Genomic DNA, 16,389 nt, shown 5'->3' on the forward strand with positions numbered 1-16,389 from the left:
GCAGGAGAATAGTGCTAGTTGCGCCTGCTACACGCCACTGACGAACTATCCAATGGCCCGGTGGGACGATGACGGCGTGGGCGCCACCATTTCCATCGTGGACCTCACATCAACAGGCGATGGAGAGGCCGCAGACTCCTCCAAGGATGAGTTGGGCACGGGAGCCTGCAAGGCCTCGTGTCCCATGTGGGTCGGTCTGTCTCCTGTGTTCTACTCTTCCTCACTGGAGACCGCATATTCACTTCACTTGTCCTATCGCTGGTGCTTATGGAGACGATGGATGGAGGAAACGGTCCTAGGAAGGGAACAACAAGGGCTTGGACGTCGGTGGTCGTCGTAGTTTTTTTCTTCTAAATGTTTGAAATATAATGAAAACCCGCCGTGTTTGCATGAATGACGTCCGTTTATGTAAATTATATCTGAACTTGAATGAAATCCGGCCGTGTTTACACAAATTTCGTCTGGTTAGTTCGGATGGTAGTTGAAATGTGTGCGGGCAGCGTTGGATGGCGGCCTATCATATCTATGTCCGTGCACTGGTCCTCCTCTGTCCGTAGATGGATGCGGGGAAAAATTTGCGGATCGCTGTTGGAGATTCCTTAACCCCACATGCATGGAGAAGTTTCATGGACTATAGAGACGGGATGATGTGGAGAGATTTTATTCAAGAAGGAGGTGGGGGGCACCCAGTGAAATTCAAAGAGGGAGGGGGATTTATTACATTTGTAAAGATGCTTTGTAAAATCTATGCAAACCATCCGTGGATGTATAGTGGCATTTTTGGTTGTACACCTCACTTAGTCGAAAGCAATGAAAATGGAAGGAGTTTCCAACCAATATATGTTCGCTATTCGAAAAAACCAACATATGACCGTAGCTAAAAAGAATTGGTTAGAATTCTTCATTCGCCCTCGTCAATAGTGTCACCAAATACACCTCCTTAATTATTTAATCCTTTGATCTTCAAACACAGAATAATTTCATTTACAGAAAAATAAACCGCCGGGCAGGCCAGACCAGCGTTCTTCAAAGCTACTCCCTCTGTCCACAAAATAAGTGAACATATAGAAATTTTAGAACAGATTATGGAGTATCACTTACGTGCCTACTATCCAAACCCATTCACAATACGAAGAGCACCGGCATGGCGGTGCTAACGAGGAGTCACCGCCATCCTGGAAGGGACGCCGCTGTCCATAAGGCCACTGCCGGAGGTGTGGGACAAATCGAAATGCTCTTCGGTGATCGTTATGATGGAATTCGATGTAGATGGAGTCAGTGTGACCAAGGGGCCCGTCTCCATGGAGGTTACAGATAGGAGGTCTTCTCCTCCAGGTAGAGCACTACGGATGTCATCGAGCTCCCTGGCGATGTCGGCCATGTAAGGCCTTGCGTCGGTGTCGTCTTGGCAGCACTTCAGGGCTAGCAAGAGGAACCTCGTGGCGAATTCCGGAGGGCACCAAGACATTCGGCTATCAATGATCCTAGAAATGTCTCCCGATTGGTAAGCTGCCTTAACCTACATCAAGGATCAGGTTAGATATGTCACAGATAAAATTCTACCAAATTACTACTGACACTCTTACTGAACAGTCAGAAAAGCGCCAAAAGCTAAAAATTGATACTATATGTACCCTGCTTGTCATCTGCAAACAGATAACTGGACTGTACATTTGGATATGGATCAGGGTGGGAACCTCTTTACCTCTCTAACAATGTTTTTACCGAACTGGATTGGCTTCATTCCGGTCAATAGTTCAAGAAGCACAACACCAAGGCTATAGACATCACTTTTTTCTGTCAGCTTATTTGTTAGGAAGTATTCTGGATCAAGATAGCCCTACCAAAAGAAAAACATGATGGATATGATTAGCCCAACTAGCACACTACAAGTTCAATAAGTAGTAGGATCAGCTGTTTCCCATTGTGTTGCATGGAACATCAGTGATTAGATCATAGTGGGTGAAGATCTCGCTACGTTGCTAGGCGTGATAAGACTTACCGGAGTGCCCTTAACAACAGTGGAGATATGTTCTGCCAATGTTCCTTCAACATCCGGGATCGGAGCAAGCTTTGAAAGACCAAAGTCAGCCACCTTCGCTATGAACTTGGAGTCCAATAAAATGTTGGTGGTCTTAACGTCACGGTGAAATATAGGAGGATCTGCCTCGGTGTGTAGATAGAGGATTCCCTTTGCAGCGCCCAACGCAACATTCAACCTCTGAGAAAAGTTCAGAGGTCGTTTACAAGTTTCTACATGAAGTGTTCAATTAGATTAGGTGCTTTACATCCAACACAAGTTCAAACCATGCACTTTGAGGAATGAAAAACAGCAAGAAATGAGATGTCATGTAGTCTAAATTCTTACAAGAACCAAAATAGAGGAATACTCCAAAATTGTCATTTGGATACCACACAGTAAAAACATAGGAATTCTAGACACAAGACAGAGAAAACATAAGGTAAGACCTGATGTTTGTTTTCCTAAAAAAATCCTATGCATTGCCCCATTCCATAGGAATTTTGGTGAGCTATTCCTTTGTTCCAAATGGCACCATAGGAATTTTTTCTATAGGAATTCAACCCTCCAAAATTCCTCCAATTTAAGAAAGAGAGCACTAAATATACCAACACACATCACTTATAAACACACCAAATATACATTTTAGGAGGTTGTCTGGAATCATGGCCAACCTTGATGTAATAAACATGGTTATGCGAGATGAAAAGAAGCTAGGGAAAGTTGAATGTGCAATTTTTCCTCTTACTCACCAGAAAGATGATCACGTAGAGTGCCATTTGGCATGAATTCATACACCAGCATCTGCAAAACATAATTATCTATGAGCAACAATTACTGCAGTTTGCAGATACTCTTCCATATATTATAAGCTCAGCAAACCTAAGGTAACCTGAAAACCCTATCATAAGCATGTTTAGTACAACATTACCAATATATTTTTCTAAATACAATATTTTATTCTATGTAAATTATTTGAAAATTGAGACACACCTGTTCAACTTCTTCATCACAATAGCCAATTAGAGATACCAAATTACGATGATGCAATCTTGACAGCAATTCTATTTCCGTGACAAATTCATTTGAACCTTGGAGAGAATCTTCATGTGCTCGTTTGATTGCAACAGTTGCCCCATCAGCTAAATTTCCTTTATAGACTTTTCCATAACCTCCCAGACCAATTTCAGCTGAATCATTGAAATTATTTGTTGCTGTAGCCATTTCTTCCAACGTGAAGGATCTCACACCATCAACCTTGATAGAAAGCCTCGACAGTACTGCAAAATTATCTACTTCTTAAGTTGTTCTAGATTGAATTTAATGCCTACTGTAATTTTAAAGTTTACTTGCCATAGACTTGAAACATATAAGATGTTGTCTCTTTATAACTCGGATCTAATGTACTTGATGAGGCTGACAATAATAAATTCACAGTTTAAATCTAGTTTCCGGTATTACAGAGATTGTGATTGAGTAGCTTCTGACTAAAATAATGATGCTTCGATATGTTACAGTACTAGTTACTCCTTCCGTTCCAAAACACTTGTCGTGGTTTTAGTACAAAGCAGCAAGGCATTTCCAATTTGTCAAACAGCAAGGATTTTATGTGTAGCACATGAAAAACCGGGAGTAATTTTCTAGTCCCGAGCTCAAATGAGCTCGGGTGAACAGTAAAATAAAAAAATATTGAAAAAAATTCAAAGAATTTTAGATTTTTTTAGTGACAAGCATTGAAAAATTTCATCATGAAATGACATTTGTAGAAGCCGTGAAATGGAAAAAAATAATCACTCAAAAATGCTTTTGGAAATGACATTGTTGGAGCATAAATTTTGTTTTTTTAGCCACGGATTCTACAATCACGATGAAATTTTGCAAGCCTTGAAATTTTTTGTCACTAAAAATGTTCATTTTTTAAAAAATGCTTTTAGTTCTTTTATGTTAATGTTCACACGAGCTCATATGAGCTTGGGCTAAGAAAATCCATGTCTAGTACTCTTCTAGTCCCGAGCTCATGGGTGAACAGTAAGATCGAAAAATATTGAAAAAAAAAATCTGAAACTTTTTAATCACAACCATTGACAAAAGTTTACAAGGCTTGCAAAATTTCATCGTGAAATGACAAACTATGTTTGCTAAACAAATATAGTGACTTACTTGAAGGCCTCGAAACTATTCGACGTTTTGAGCGTCTTCTCATTATAAAAAATGTTGCAACCACAGAAACTGCAATAGCACCAATAATTGTTCCTGCCAAAATCCCAGCTAGTGTGCCCTTTTTCAAACCTGATGGCACCGCTTCTGGGAATTCTGCGACAAAATAAAACATGTTATGATTAAAGTATCAGTATGAAACATGAAGTAGTGAATTTTAAGAAAAAAATATGCTCTGATTCCTCGTTAAGTTAGTGAAAAAAATTCATTATTTCTGTGGTTGGTTCCTCCCATCTCTTAGGAGAGTTTGGGTTGCCATGAACACCGGGAAACACATATTAGGGTATGGGATCCTAAATTCCCCAATCCCCTTACCTTCGTGAGCCCCTTGTGAAGGTCCCCTTCTTTTGAGAAATTCTAGGGATATGAACAAGGGTAGGCCCACTTACAATTATCATGTTATGAATTACCTTAAATATACAATAAAAAATCATGGCATATAGGCTTTAAGAAGGAAAAGAAAAACCAAGATACATTATGTTGTGTGCAATAATTTATCGATATTTACCATAATAACACTAAACAACCGTATGAACTATATAGCACATATTTCGTATGCTAGGAGAATCAAATTAAGAAATTCATGGGTTTTTGATTCTACTAGCATATAAAACAGCCACAGAAGCTCTGTTGATATTTTGTCACTTGTCTTGGCAAAATAAATGTACACAAGGATCACACATTTCAACAATTTGTTTAATATGATAGAATTATGAATGAAATCCTTTGGTACAAAGTAAATTAACATACCATCTGCATAGGAACCAAGCGTGAAATTGAGAAGCTCGTAAGGACCGAAAATGTCTAACAGAGTAATCTCCCATCCAGCAAGTAATTGTCTGAGCCGCACAACTTCCGACATAGTGAATAAATTGGTGTTATTGGGGAATAACTTCAAATGCATATTCAGCCTTGGACCAGCCTCCCATGTGTACCGCTCAATGTATAGTTGGTATATACTCAGGTTCAGTACAGAGGTTGAGTCCATCTCAAAGGCTTTTTTGTAGGAGCGGAAGTCCGAGATCCCTGGACTCTTCAGCCGAAATCCAACTCCGAGAGGCGCGGCACAAATGCAAGGTATAGGGGATAATGGGTTGTATTCATAATTTTTATCCATCGGGCAAGAAGCACAGTCTATACTAACTTGTGGTCCCTGTCCAGATGGTGCTTCACTTACAAATTTGGGTTGACAAAGTCCCGCTGCTCGAGCTGGATTGTCACATACAGGGTTTCCAGAAATCCTACAGAATAAATGATGGCAACTATTACTTGTCATATCAGACAGAGAAATGATTTGATTTATAAAACTCCTGTGATCAATATTGTATTTTTCCATATTATTGGATCTTTTGTATGCACTAGTAATAGCAATAGAATTTGCATATTCCCAGCAAACTATACAGCTGTTTGTGCAGGAAGTGCAAACTGACAAGGAAATTTTCCATGGAAAAGAACATACAGTATAATGACAGCTTTTGGAGGCTCAAATGCAGCTGGAATTGTGTCAAGGGAGTTGCTTTCAAAGTTCCTGCATTATAAAAAACATTACACATGCATATAACAAACATATTGCTGATGGAACAGCACCGTCGAGACAGTTTGCTTCAAACAACCTGTAAAATGGCATCTTCATATATCTCTAACAAAATAAGTAGCAAACTAGTGTTGGCCGACATACTTGTACTTGTAAAGTAAGTATGTTCAGATAATGTGCAAAAGTTTTGCTCATCTTTTCATTAAGCAGAAAAACAAGCTAATTTACAAGAAAATGTCAAAAGTTCTTGATCACAAGGTAAGGAAAAACCTCCACAAACCTAGAGAACACTGACACACTAATATCAGTTTTCGCGAACTTATTTTTTCACTCACTAATTGTTTTGTAGAAAGAACATGGTAATCTCTAGTTCAATAGTGAAAACATGATCATCAGTGGCATGAAAGGTTAGCTAGCACTACAAAAGCACAGTCGTTAAGGATTGGAGCATGGCTTTAAGTTAAACATTACTTACAAGAATTGAAGATTAGGCAGCCCGGAGAAGTTTGCCGGAATAGTTCCATTCAGAAAGTTATGTGATAAATCACTGTCAGAAACTAGAGGTTAGTCTGGTTATTGTAAATACAAGGTATAAAAGGTTGAAAAAACAGCATACATCGTGGTGATATTTGAAGCAAGTCTATCAACTGCTATAGATCCTGTCAGTTGGTTCCAGCTAAGATCCCTGAAAGCGCATGCCAGAATTAGCAAAGAGATGCAGAATAATCTCATGGATATTTTTTTTCTCGAACATGCACATAAGCATGCATCTTTGTATATTATAAGAAAACGCCAAGATGACGCAAAAGTACAACAACAATAGAAAAAAATAAAGCCGAAGAAAGAAAGAAAAAGAATGCTGAATATCCAATTCTGAGCCCGGGCTCATCTGCACCCGGTCAAGAAATAATTCATAAAAAATCCAAAAGAATTCAAAAAATCCAAAAAATTTGTGCATGGTAGATAATTTGGTGTGTGAGGTGCGCTCCAAATTTCAGAGCATTTGGACATTTGAGTAGCTCTCAGCAAAAAAAAAATTGGGTCAGAACAGTATACAAACAGTACACTATTTAACGGACCCCAAATTTGTCTTTTTGCCGAGAGCTACTCAGGTGTCCAAATGATTTGAAATTTGGACCGGACATCACACACCAAATTATCTACCATGAAAAAAATTGGATTTGTTTGAATTTTTCTAGTATTTGTTTTGATTTTTTTATTCGGCGCAGGTGCCAAAACGCCTCACTGAAGGAAGGCAAACTATATAGTAGGATGGGTGATTTTCTTACTGGAAGATAATTACATAGAAGTATATTCTAGGCAAAGCTATGAACAACAAACAAAGGATAATCTCTGATAGTAGGATGCAAACAATAGTAAGAATGAAAAGAAAGTGCAGCATTCATCTTGATTTGGACTTACAAATAGCCAAGTTCAGGTACACCACTCAGATCGGGAATAAATCCTTGCAAACTGCAATTCCTAAGACTCCTGGTGACATGAAAAGGATTATGAACTTGAACATATATATCTCTATTTCTATATTAAGTATGATAAAAAATACAAAAGATTTACTTTTTGTTTGAACTAATCTCAACAAACCCAGAAGAAATGCCCATCATCCAAACAACCCTCGAGGCAGAACTAGAAATTTAGAATTATAGAGGTTTATAGAGATGTGGACTCAGTGCATCCTGATCTGGCTACTATATGGCACTCCTCCCATTGCATCACCGGCCTCATCTGGATTTGACCAAAGCTCGTGGTTGTTTCTGTGTTTGCAACTATGGTCCTTCCTATCTATGTTTTTCTTTTTCAGCGATGGTTGCTACTCTGGTGCGCTGGCCTTTTAGGGCCTTAGCACGACGGCTTCCCGACTGTCAACTACAACAAGTTTTTCTTGGCTCCAGTGAGGGAGGGGCGATAACAGTTGCTAGGTGGTCCATGGACCTAGTTGTAATCTTTTTACTTGTCTAAATATGTTGTTATTACATCTTACTAATAGATCGGAAGAATTTTTTCACAAAAAAAGAGAGGGCCTTCCAAAGGAAGAAGCACAATATGCAGGCAGTGGCTTCAGACATCATGGTGGAACCGAGAACCGACGGAGTGCATTCCACCACCAGTCGCACGAACTGCCATGGGAATAGGCTTTACTGTGTGTTTCTTGTGTTTAGTTACCTTTTATCAGGTCTCGATAGCCATATCATTGCACAACTCTTTGCAACTAAAACAAATTCTTAGTTAAATGACATCCAAAAATTAGCATGTCTACAAGTCAAGAATAAACTGAAAAATAATCCACAACATTGATACAACAGGCATCTACCATGCCCAAATTTTGAAAATCTAAATTATCCACATCAAGAAACGGAAACTACAAATCCTGCTGCGAATAGTTGATACGCAGCAGAACTTTTAGCTCGGTACTATCCAGTATCCTCAGCATGATTTCGCTCTTAGTCTGACCATGTGTAAATAAATTTGAAGTTGAAAAGGTTTTATGAAAGGCAGATGCAAGTTGTGTCAGTGTTGTCGACTTCTCTTTCAGAGTTTTTCAAGACTTCCAGAGGTGGTAATTTGGATTCTAATACAATGGTATCCCTGCACCTTACTCAAGTACTAAAACGGAAAGGAAGGACGACAAGGAGGAAAGGCGTTGTACTCACAGCTTTAAAAGTGTCCCTATGTTGTTGTATGCATCAGGGATGGAACTTCCACTGAAGTTATTATTATCAGCCTGACTAGAAGTAGAAAGATACAGATGTAAGGAATGAATGTTGTTAGCTGACAGATATCCAACATCAATATGATCTTAAAGGAGACAAAAATTCTGAGTGAAAAATATTTGCTATTGTTTAGTAACACAAGAAAGGCAAAACCAAATTATATTTAAGTGACACTAATACACCAGCGAAGGTATATCATAGAGTATACTCCTAAAATTTGTACCATCACTTAATATTCTCAAACGAGCAAAACCAAAATAATCATCACGCTACCAACATCATATATGTATATTCTTTGAAAGAAACCAGAACACAGTCTTAAATAAAGTAATTTCCTATGTCAAAGAAGAGTCTCATTGAGTATATAAATTGTGCTTACATGATTTTCAAACTACGTGTCTCCGCTAATTTTGGAGGAAGAGGTCCAGACAAATTATTGGCATCCACAAGCCTGCACAGATAATATTACGAGACAATTTTACACACAACCGATATTGCATAACTGGGGAAAAACTTAGAACTCAAAATAAAAGCAGGGTCCACTTACAAATGAAGGAGCTCAGGCAATCTGGACAACTCAGATGGAATTTGCCCACTTAATGAATTATTGTTCATGTGACTAATGGTAAAAGGAGAGTCAATATTAAAAAGATGCTTAAATAAGAGGCAATGTACGAATGCAAGTGAGAAGGTTATGATCCTGAAACTTACAGATGTTTTATGCTTGTTAAATTAGCAAACGACTTAGGTATGGGTCCAGATATTTGATTTTGGTCGATTTGCAATCTATTTAAGTTCTTCAGATAGCCAATCTCATCTGGTAGGGAACCAGATAGTTGATTACCATTTAAAGCTCTGCAGAAAATGAAGATTATTATGAATGTTTACTTGTATCTAGAGATATTATACTCATCTTCCATGTAGAATTGAAGGAAAATACTAGACAGTGACACATTTATGTCTGGACAAAAGGGAATGTAGAAGGGTACAAGGAAAAATCCACACCAAATATTGCCACAAGATGAAAAAAATGTTCAAAGATGTGCTAAACTAATTAAGATGAGGTAAAATCAGATATACACAAAAGTGGCTAGGAAGTTATGTACATATATATTTGAGAGAAAATATGCATTTTAAAGTTTTGTACATCCAAAGCCATGTTGTTTAAGCCCATTTACTTCAGATTTTAGATAAACAACAGAAAATAGAATTGAACCATTGTGCTGTCTAATACTCTATTTAAGCCCATTGCTTACTCTATTTTGTGTCTACAAATCTGCTTGTTATTAAAAAGATGAGGCAAAAGACAAATGCTAACCCTAAATGTTGAATTAGATACATCGGATTTTCTTTGTTTTGGAGAACAAAACGGAGAAAAGGATGATATAAATATTATGTCATTTTCAACATGTGGCCTAGCAAGACAAACAGTACAAGGGGTTCATGTCCACACTGGCAAATGAGTATGAAAGTTAGCTTAGATAAGAGAACTTACATAAGATTGAGTGTTGTTATATTGCCTATCTCTTTCGGGATGTTACCAGTCAAATTGTTCCACATAAAATTCCTTCCAAAATAGAGAAATATAGCAGTTAGTTCACATACGTTTGGTACCTAATGGCACAATGCAGAATAAAGATAGAAATGGTTCAAATGGAACATTCTAGTTATGTCATTTCCATAAATATATTTTGTCAGACCATCTGGGCCTTGCTAAAAAAACCACTTTACATCTAAAACATGAAGTGGTTCCCTTTAACAAGAAAACATGAAGTGCAATATTGAAACAAAAACACTTTTTTAGGTAATATTGAAGAACCACTTGAAAGCACTGAATTTACTTCGTCTGTTCACAAATATAATGTGTTTTGAATATTTCAATATGAACTATATACGTGCTGAAATGAGTGGACAAACACATTAAAATGTGTCTGTATACATTCAATTCAAAAAAGTTAGAACATCTCGCATTTATGAACGAAGGGAGTGGTTAGCAACTTTAAATAATAATACAATTATACTACACTTACAAGTTTCTCAGCTGAGACAGGAGACCAATCTCTGGTGCCAAAGTTCCAGAAAGATTCATCTTAAACAACTCCCTACGTGGGGAAAACGTATGCATTATTAAGCGGAACAGGACATGGTAATTGGTATCCGATCAACATATTATGCATTATACAGAAACGGTAGTTAAATGAATAACAAGCAGATTTGTAGACACAAAATAGAGTAAGCAACAAAAGCATCAACCAATGGCCATTATTTTGACCAGGGACTGCAAACATGGTCTGAAATAGTAAACAAGAGGAGTACAGTACAATACAAATAATGCTAAAAACAATGTTAAATAGGGGTGTGGGGGATTTAATGACTTTATAAGGTTTCAGTAATAAAGTTTGACTGTTATAGCCTTTGGTCTAACAAAATATGGGAGAGACTCATACGAAATCCATGGATATCCTTAAAAGAAAATTGGAGATGTGGAAGTCTCTAGCTATTTCAGTTATAATTTAACTTGGTAGCTCCTTTTAGGCTTTTATGGTTGTTGCCATTATCTGTGAGCAGAAGTTTGTTGCGACTTGCAATATTAATTGCTTCAGCAAAGGGTTCACTGTTACACAGGAGAAAAACATCGGAGCTAACCATTAACATGAATGGGAAAAAGGAATTTTTGATTTAAATAAGAATGGTGTGCCAATCATACAACTCTGTTACATGAAGATATGTATCACTGGGTATCTTGTGGCAGATGACTCCTGTCCAGTTTGATGTGCATGGATCTCCTCTATTCCATTTCTTAAGGTTGTTTATAGGATCAATTAACCTGGCTTTGATAGCATTGAGAGCATTTGCTGCATGTAAGAGAGACAATGTCAATCTTCAGAGGGATATAATGTTGATATATTATCTCTGTAAAAACCACCATCTAGTTATGCTTATATCCACTATGTTACTAACTAATAGGATATCGTGTGTGTTAATGTGAGACTACTTTCACCCCCGGTGATTACGCAAAGAAATGCGAGACTACTTTGATTAGTCCATGAGTATTAACTAATTACTTGTGGAATATACATCACATCTTGAGAAAATTGAGAAAACCGATTACTTGTGGAACTCTTGAAGATGTCCATACATACAAACAAATAAATCTAACAAAACCTGCACAAGCAGAGCGTGCAATAAGAAAATGGGATCTAATACAATAAGGTAGCGTGCAATAAGCCAATAGTGAACAATTAGGAGCCAAAGGGTAGCTTCCAACTAACAACTACAGGTTACCTTCAATAGGGTGAGTGCTTTGTCCCCTTACAACTGTCATCTGGAAAATGCACAGAATAAGCAGGATTGCTGCATACGGGAATCCTCCAGATCTAGCCATGTCTGTACAAGAGAACTGGCAGCATCCTCAATGTTAGTTTCAAAATATTCACCAAGGTCGGGACTAATAGGCTCACACAGATTGCGCAGTCTGTGGTGCAGCAATCCCAAACTGCTTTCATGCCGGACAGGAACATCCTTGAAGGGGTGGTTGTTCTTCATGAAACGCTCCATGAAATCCATTCCAAAAAATTAGATGGAGTAATTTTTAAGGTGGATTTCGAAAAAGCGTACGATAAGGTTAAGTGGCCATTCCTCCAACAGGCACTGCGTATGAAAGGTTTTGATGAAGCCTGGCGCCGACAGGTCGAGTCCTTTACGCAAAAAGGGAGTGTGGGAATTAAAGTGAATGACGACATAGGTCATTACTTCCAGACACATAAAGGCCTAAGACAAGGAGATCCGATGTCCCCTATCCTGTTTAACATTGTGGTGGATATGTTAGCAATTTTGATAGGAAGGGCTAAGGAGAATGGTCAAGTGGGCGGGTTGGTACCTCATCTTGTTGAGGGAGGTGTCTCCATCCTTCAGTACGCTGATGATACAATCATCTTTATGGAGCATGATTTGGCCAAGGCGAGAAATATGAAGCTAGTGTTATGCCTATTTGAACAATTGACCGGGTTAAAGATTAACTTTCATAAGAGCGAGTTGTTCTGCTTTGGTAGAGCCAAAGATGACCAGGAGTCTTACAGGAAATTGTTTGGGTGCGAGTTGGGGAGTTTATCCTTCTTTTACCTTGGTATTCCGATTCACCATCGCAGGCTTACAAACAGAGAATGGAAGTGCATCGAGGATCGATTTGAGAAAAAACTGAGCTGTTGGAAGGGTAAGCTCATGTCATACGGAGGCCGCTTGATATTGATTAATTCGGTGCTCACGAGTATGCCTATGTTTCTCTTATCTTTCTTTGAGGTCCCAGTTGGTGTTAGGAAAAGACTGGACTTTTATCGATCGCGTTTCTTTTGGCAGGGTGATGACTTTAAAAGAAAATACCAGCTTGCTAAATGGGACATCATATGTAGACCGAAAGACCAAGGGGGTCTTGGTATCGAAAATCTTGAAGTTAAGAACAGATGCCTTCTTAGTAAGTGGTTGTGGAAGCTGTCTTCCGGGACTGAGGCCATGTGGGCGCAGATCCTACGCAGCAAGTACCTCCAGACTAAAACATTGTCCCAGGTCGCAGTCAGGCCGACTGATTCGCCTTTCTGGAAAGGACTAATGAAAGTCAAACAATCTATGTTCAATAGGACGAGATTTGTTATTGGAGACGGTACAAGTACACGTTTCTGGGAGGATACTTGGCTTGGTGAATCACCTTTGGCCATTCAATATCCGTCTTTATATCGGATTGCTCAACGACACGAGGTGTTTGTGGCAACGGTATTCCAATCTGTTCCCCTTAATATTCAGCTTCGACGGTCGCTAGCGGGCAATCGGTGGGAACAATGGCTCCATCTAGTTAGGAGACTGATGGAGGTTCAACTGTCTCACCAACCCGATATATTGCGCTGGAAGTTGACTAGCTCTGGAGTATTTACAGTTAAATCAATGTATATTGATGTTATTAATTCGAATGCTATTCCAACTTCCAAGCATGTTTGGGGTGTCAAAGTTCCTTTAAAAATTAAAGTGTTTATGTGGTTTGTCCATAAACAAATTATTTTGACAAAGGACAACTTGATTAAGCGCAATTGGACAGGACCTACTAGGTGTAGTTTCTGTGATCGGGATGAGACGATTAAACATCTATTCTTTGATTGCCCGTTGGCCAAAGTTCTTTGGCGGACGGTCAATATTGCTTTTAATATTACTCCACCGACTTCGGTCAATGCCTTATTTGGGACATGGCTTAATGGGGTTGAGCCTGCATTAGCAAGACATATTCGGGTTGGAGTTTGCGCTTTGTTATGGACTATCTGGAATTGCAGAAATGATTTGGTTTTTAACAGAACATCACGGATTCATTTTTTGCAGGTTATTTTCCGAGCTACGGCACTGATCCGTTCATGGTCGCTACTCACTCTGATGGAGGCCAGGGAGCATTTGGTTACTGGGTCTATCCGTTGGGAGATGGTAGCTCGGGATATCTTCAACCGGTTTGGATGGTGGTCTTGTAATAGGATAGGCAATTAGTTTCCCTATCTATTTTTAGCCAGCCTCTGTGTGAGCTGCATTTTTCTTTTGCTTTTGTCTGGCCGGTGATTGTGGAACCTTGTTGGCACTCTTTGTTTATTGATTAATAAGATGGCCGTATGCATCGTTCTGATGCAGAGGCCGGGGAGCCCCCCTTTTCGAAAAAAAAGAGAACTGGCAGCAACTTGGTACCGGTGTCAATTGCTAAGAATCTGAGATCACAAACAGGCATAAAAACAAATGCTTAGGACCATTCAATAGATTGATGCCTTCAAAATGGAGGTGCTTATTCCCGCCATCTAAGGTTTTTATTCCAAGAAAACGCAAAGCTTACGTCTCGACGAATTGATGGAAAGGAAGATGTATAACTATATAGAGGAAATTGCACAAATACACAACTTTTGGGGCTGAGGTAACACAAAACAACAACTCCAGGACTAATCGGTAACAAAGAAACACAAATGAACTAGTTTTATCTTACAAAAACTGTCCAAGTTTTGAATGGTTGGGCTAAATTGGCTGAAAATTCCCTAGATTGATCATTTAAGATGTTTCGAATTACTGTAAAAAATAGTTTTTTTACTTTGAATTTTTGAAGAAAAATTGACCCATACTTACAAAAGTTGTCCAGATTTTAAAATGGATGGGCTAAATTGGCTGAAAATTTCCCAGATTGATCATTTAAGATTGAACCCACATGTCATAATTCTCCTTAACTAACTAATCAGAACAAATTTGTGTTTCTTGTTACCGAGTCCTGGAGTTGTGGTTGTCTGTTAAAATCCCCTGGAGTTGTGGTTTTGTGCTACCCCAGCTCCAAAAGTTTTATATTTGTGCAATTTCCTCAATAGTATAAAGCCAAGACTAGGCCAAAACACCGGTTGTAATGTTTGTCTAACAACTCTGAGGAGAAGGCAAGGTTGGGTCGCTCCCGCTTTGAAGAAGACAGACGTGGTCACGAGTCGGTCGCCTCGAACCGGTGCCAGATGGCACCCGCCTTCAGAACACTACACCACCACACAGCGTTGCATCCCTTGTCTACCGCAACACAGACATATATCCCTCGAAACTCATAAACTGGCCCCATGCAACCAAGTCACACTATGGGATCCTTCACGGTCCACTGCCCATACTATCCATGGTAGATGCAATAGCAGGTTGCGGATGCACCTAAGATCTACCGAATAGAGCAAAAGTGTATGACACCGATTCATACACCAACCTAGGGTCAGACCTCCAAGAATTGAATAAACCAGACTACCACACTAGCGGTTGACAACACAACCACCATCAAACCGTACTACCATCTACTTCCTCTGCACCAAAATAATTGAAGTTTTAGGATTTTCTTAAGTCAAACATTTGAAGTTTGACCAAGTATATAGAAAAACCCGCAATCATCTACGATATTAATGAAAATGCATTTCATAATGAATCTAGTGAAGTAAAATTTGGTTTTCTAGATGTTTATATATTTTTCTAGACTTGGTCAAATTTAATGAAGCTTGACTTAAGACAATCCTAGAACTTCAATTATTTTGAAACAGAGCCATGAATTGGTTGCGAGATCTTATGGGTTTCACCTCTAGCCTACCCTAACTTGTTTGGGACTAAAGGCTTTGTTGTTGTTGTTGTAGAGGGGGTACATAGGAATGCCACATAAGCAGTGATTTGTGGGTCTAACTTGTCAGATTGACATTTTTTAAGGTAATACTGATAGCAGTTTGATTAAATGGAGTTAAATAGAGGAATTTCTTTAAATGGGATAAAACCTGACACAGATGTGAAACTTAGGGGTAAAAGATTGAATTAAATCATTAGAGAAAGTAAGTCAACTCACAATATACTCACTACTCCCACCGTCTTATAATAATAGTGTTTTTTTGCAAAAGTCAAGCTACACTAATGTTAACCAAGTTTATGAAGAAAATAATCTATATTGACAATATCAAATATGAAAATACCATTCATGATCAGTCCAATGGCATTGATTTGGTACTCTATATGTCGATAATTATTTCTAGAAATTTGATCAAATTTTGCAAGATTTGATTCAAGAAATTCTAATAAGCATTATATTTAGGGCAGAGGGGGTATTAAACTCCACAACTGATGATAAAAATTACATTTAACAATGTCCAAAACAGCAATTGAGACTTTTTTTTAGATAAGAAATTCAGACTTGATCAGGCCTGTTAAGGCCGGAACCGGATCCTTAGGCCTTGTACGATGGGAGGTGCTTAGGAGAGGTGCTTAGAGAAATAAACCAGGCTTTTCTTAAGCATCGGTGCTTATTTGTACAGGGTAGACGCTTAACTAAGCGTCTCTCTTGTAGAAATAAGCACCGGTGCTTCAGAAAAACTCGGTTT

At 38.6% G+C, this 16,389-nt stretch overlaps 1 protein-coding gene across 1 annotated transcript; it reads right to left on the reverse strand.

Moving 5' to 3' along the window:
- Positions 1-918: 918 nt before the first annotated feature.
- On the reverse strand, positions 919-11,973 carry LOC125548747 (probable LRR receptor-like serine/threonine-protein kinase At1g06840). The gene is made up of 19 exons (XM_048712295.1): positions 11,786-11,973; positions 11,208-11,355; positions 10,531-10,602; positions 9,996-10,067; positions 9,212-9,355; positions 9,048-9,119; positions 8,880-8,951; positions 8,441-8,515; positions 7,194-7,262; positions 6,388-6,456; positions 6,247-6,318; positions 5,697-5,765; positions 4,988-5,478; positions 4,181-4,333; positions 3,014-3,300; positions 2,773-2,824; positions 2,003-2,253; positions 1,706-1,840; positions 919-1,519 (listed from the first exon to the last, which is right to left on the reverse strand). The coding sequence occupies exons 1-19, from the start codon at positions 11,883-11,885 to the stop codon at positions 1,154-1,156; spliced, it is 2,769 nt and encodes a 922-aa protein (XP_048568252.1). The 5' UTR covers positions 11,886-11,973; the 3' UTR covers positions 919-1,153.
- Positions 11,974-16,389: the final 4,416 nt, after the last annotated feature.

Source organism: Triticum urartu, chromosome 3, assembly GCF_003073215.2.
Source record: "Triticum urartu cultivar G1812 chromosome 3, Tu2.1, whole genome shotgun sequence".
NCBI classification, from domain to species: domain Eukaryota; kingdom Viridiplantae; phylum Streptophyta; class Magnoliopsida; order Poales; family Poaceae; genus Triticum; species Triticum urartu.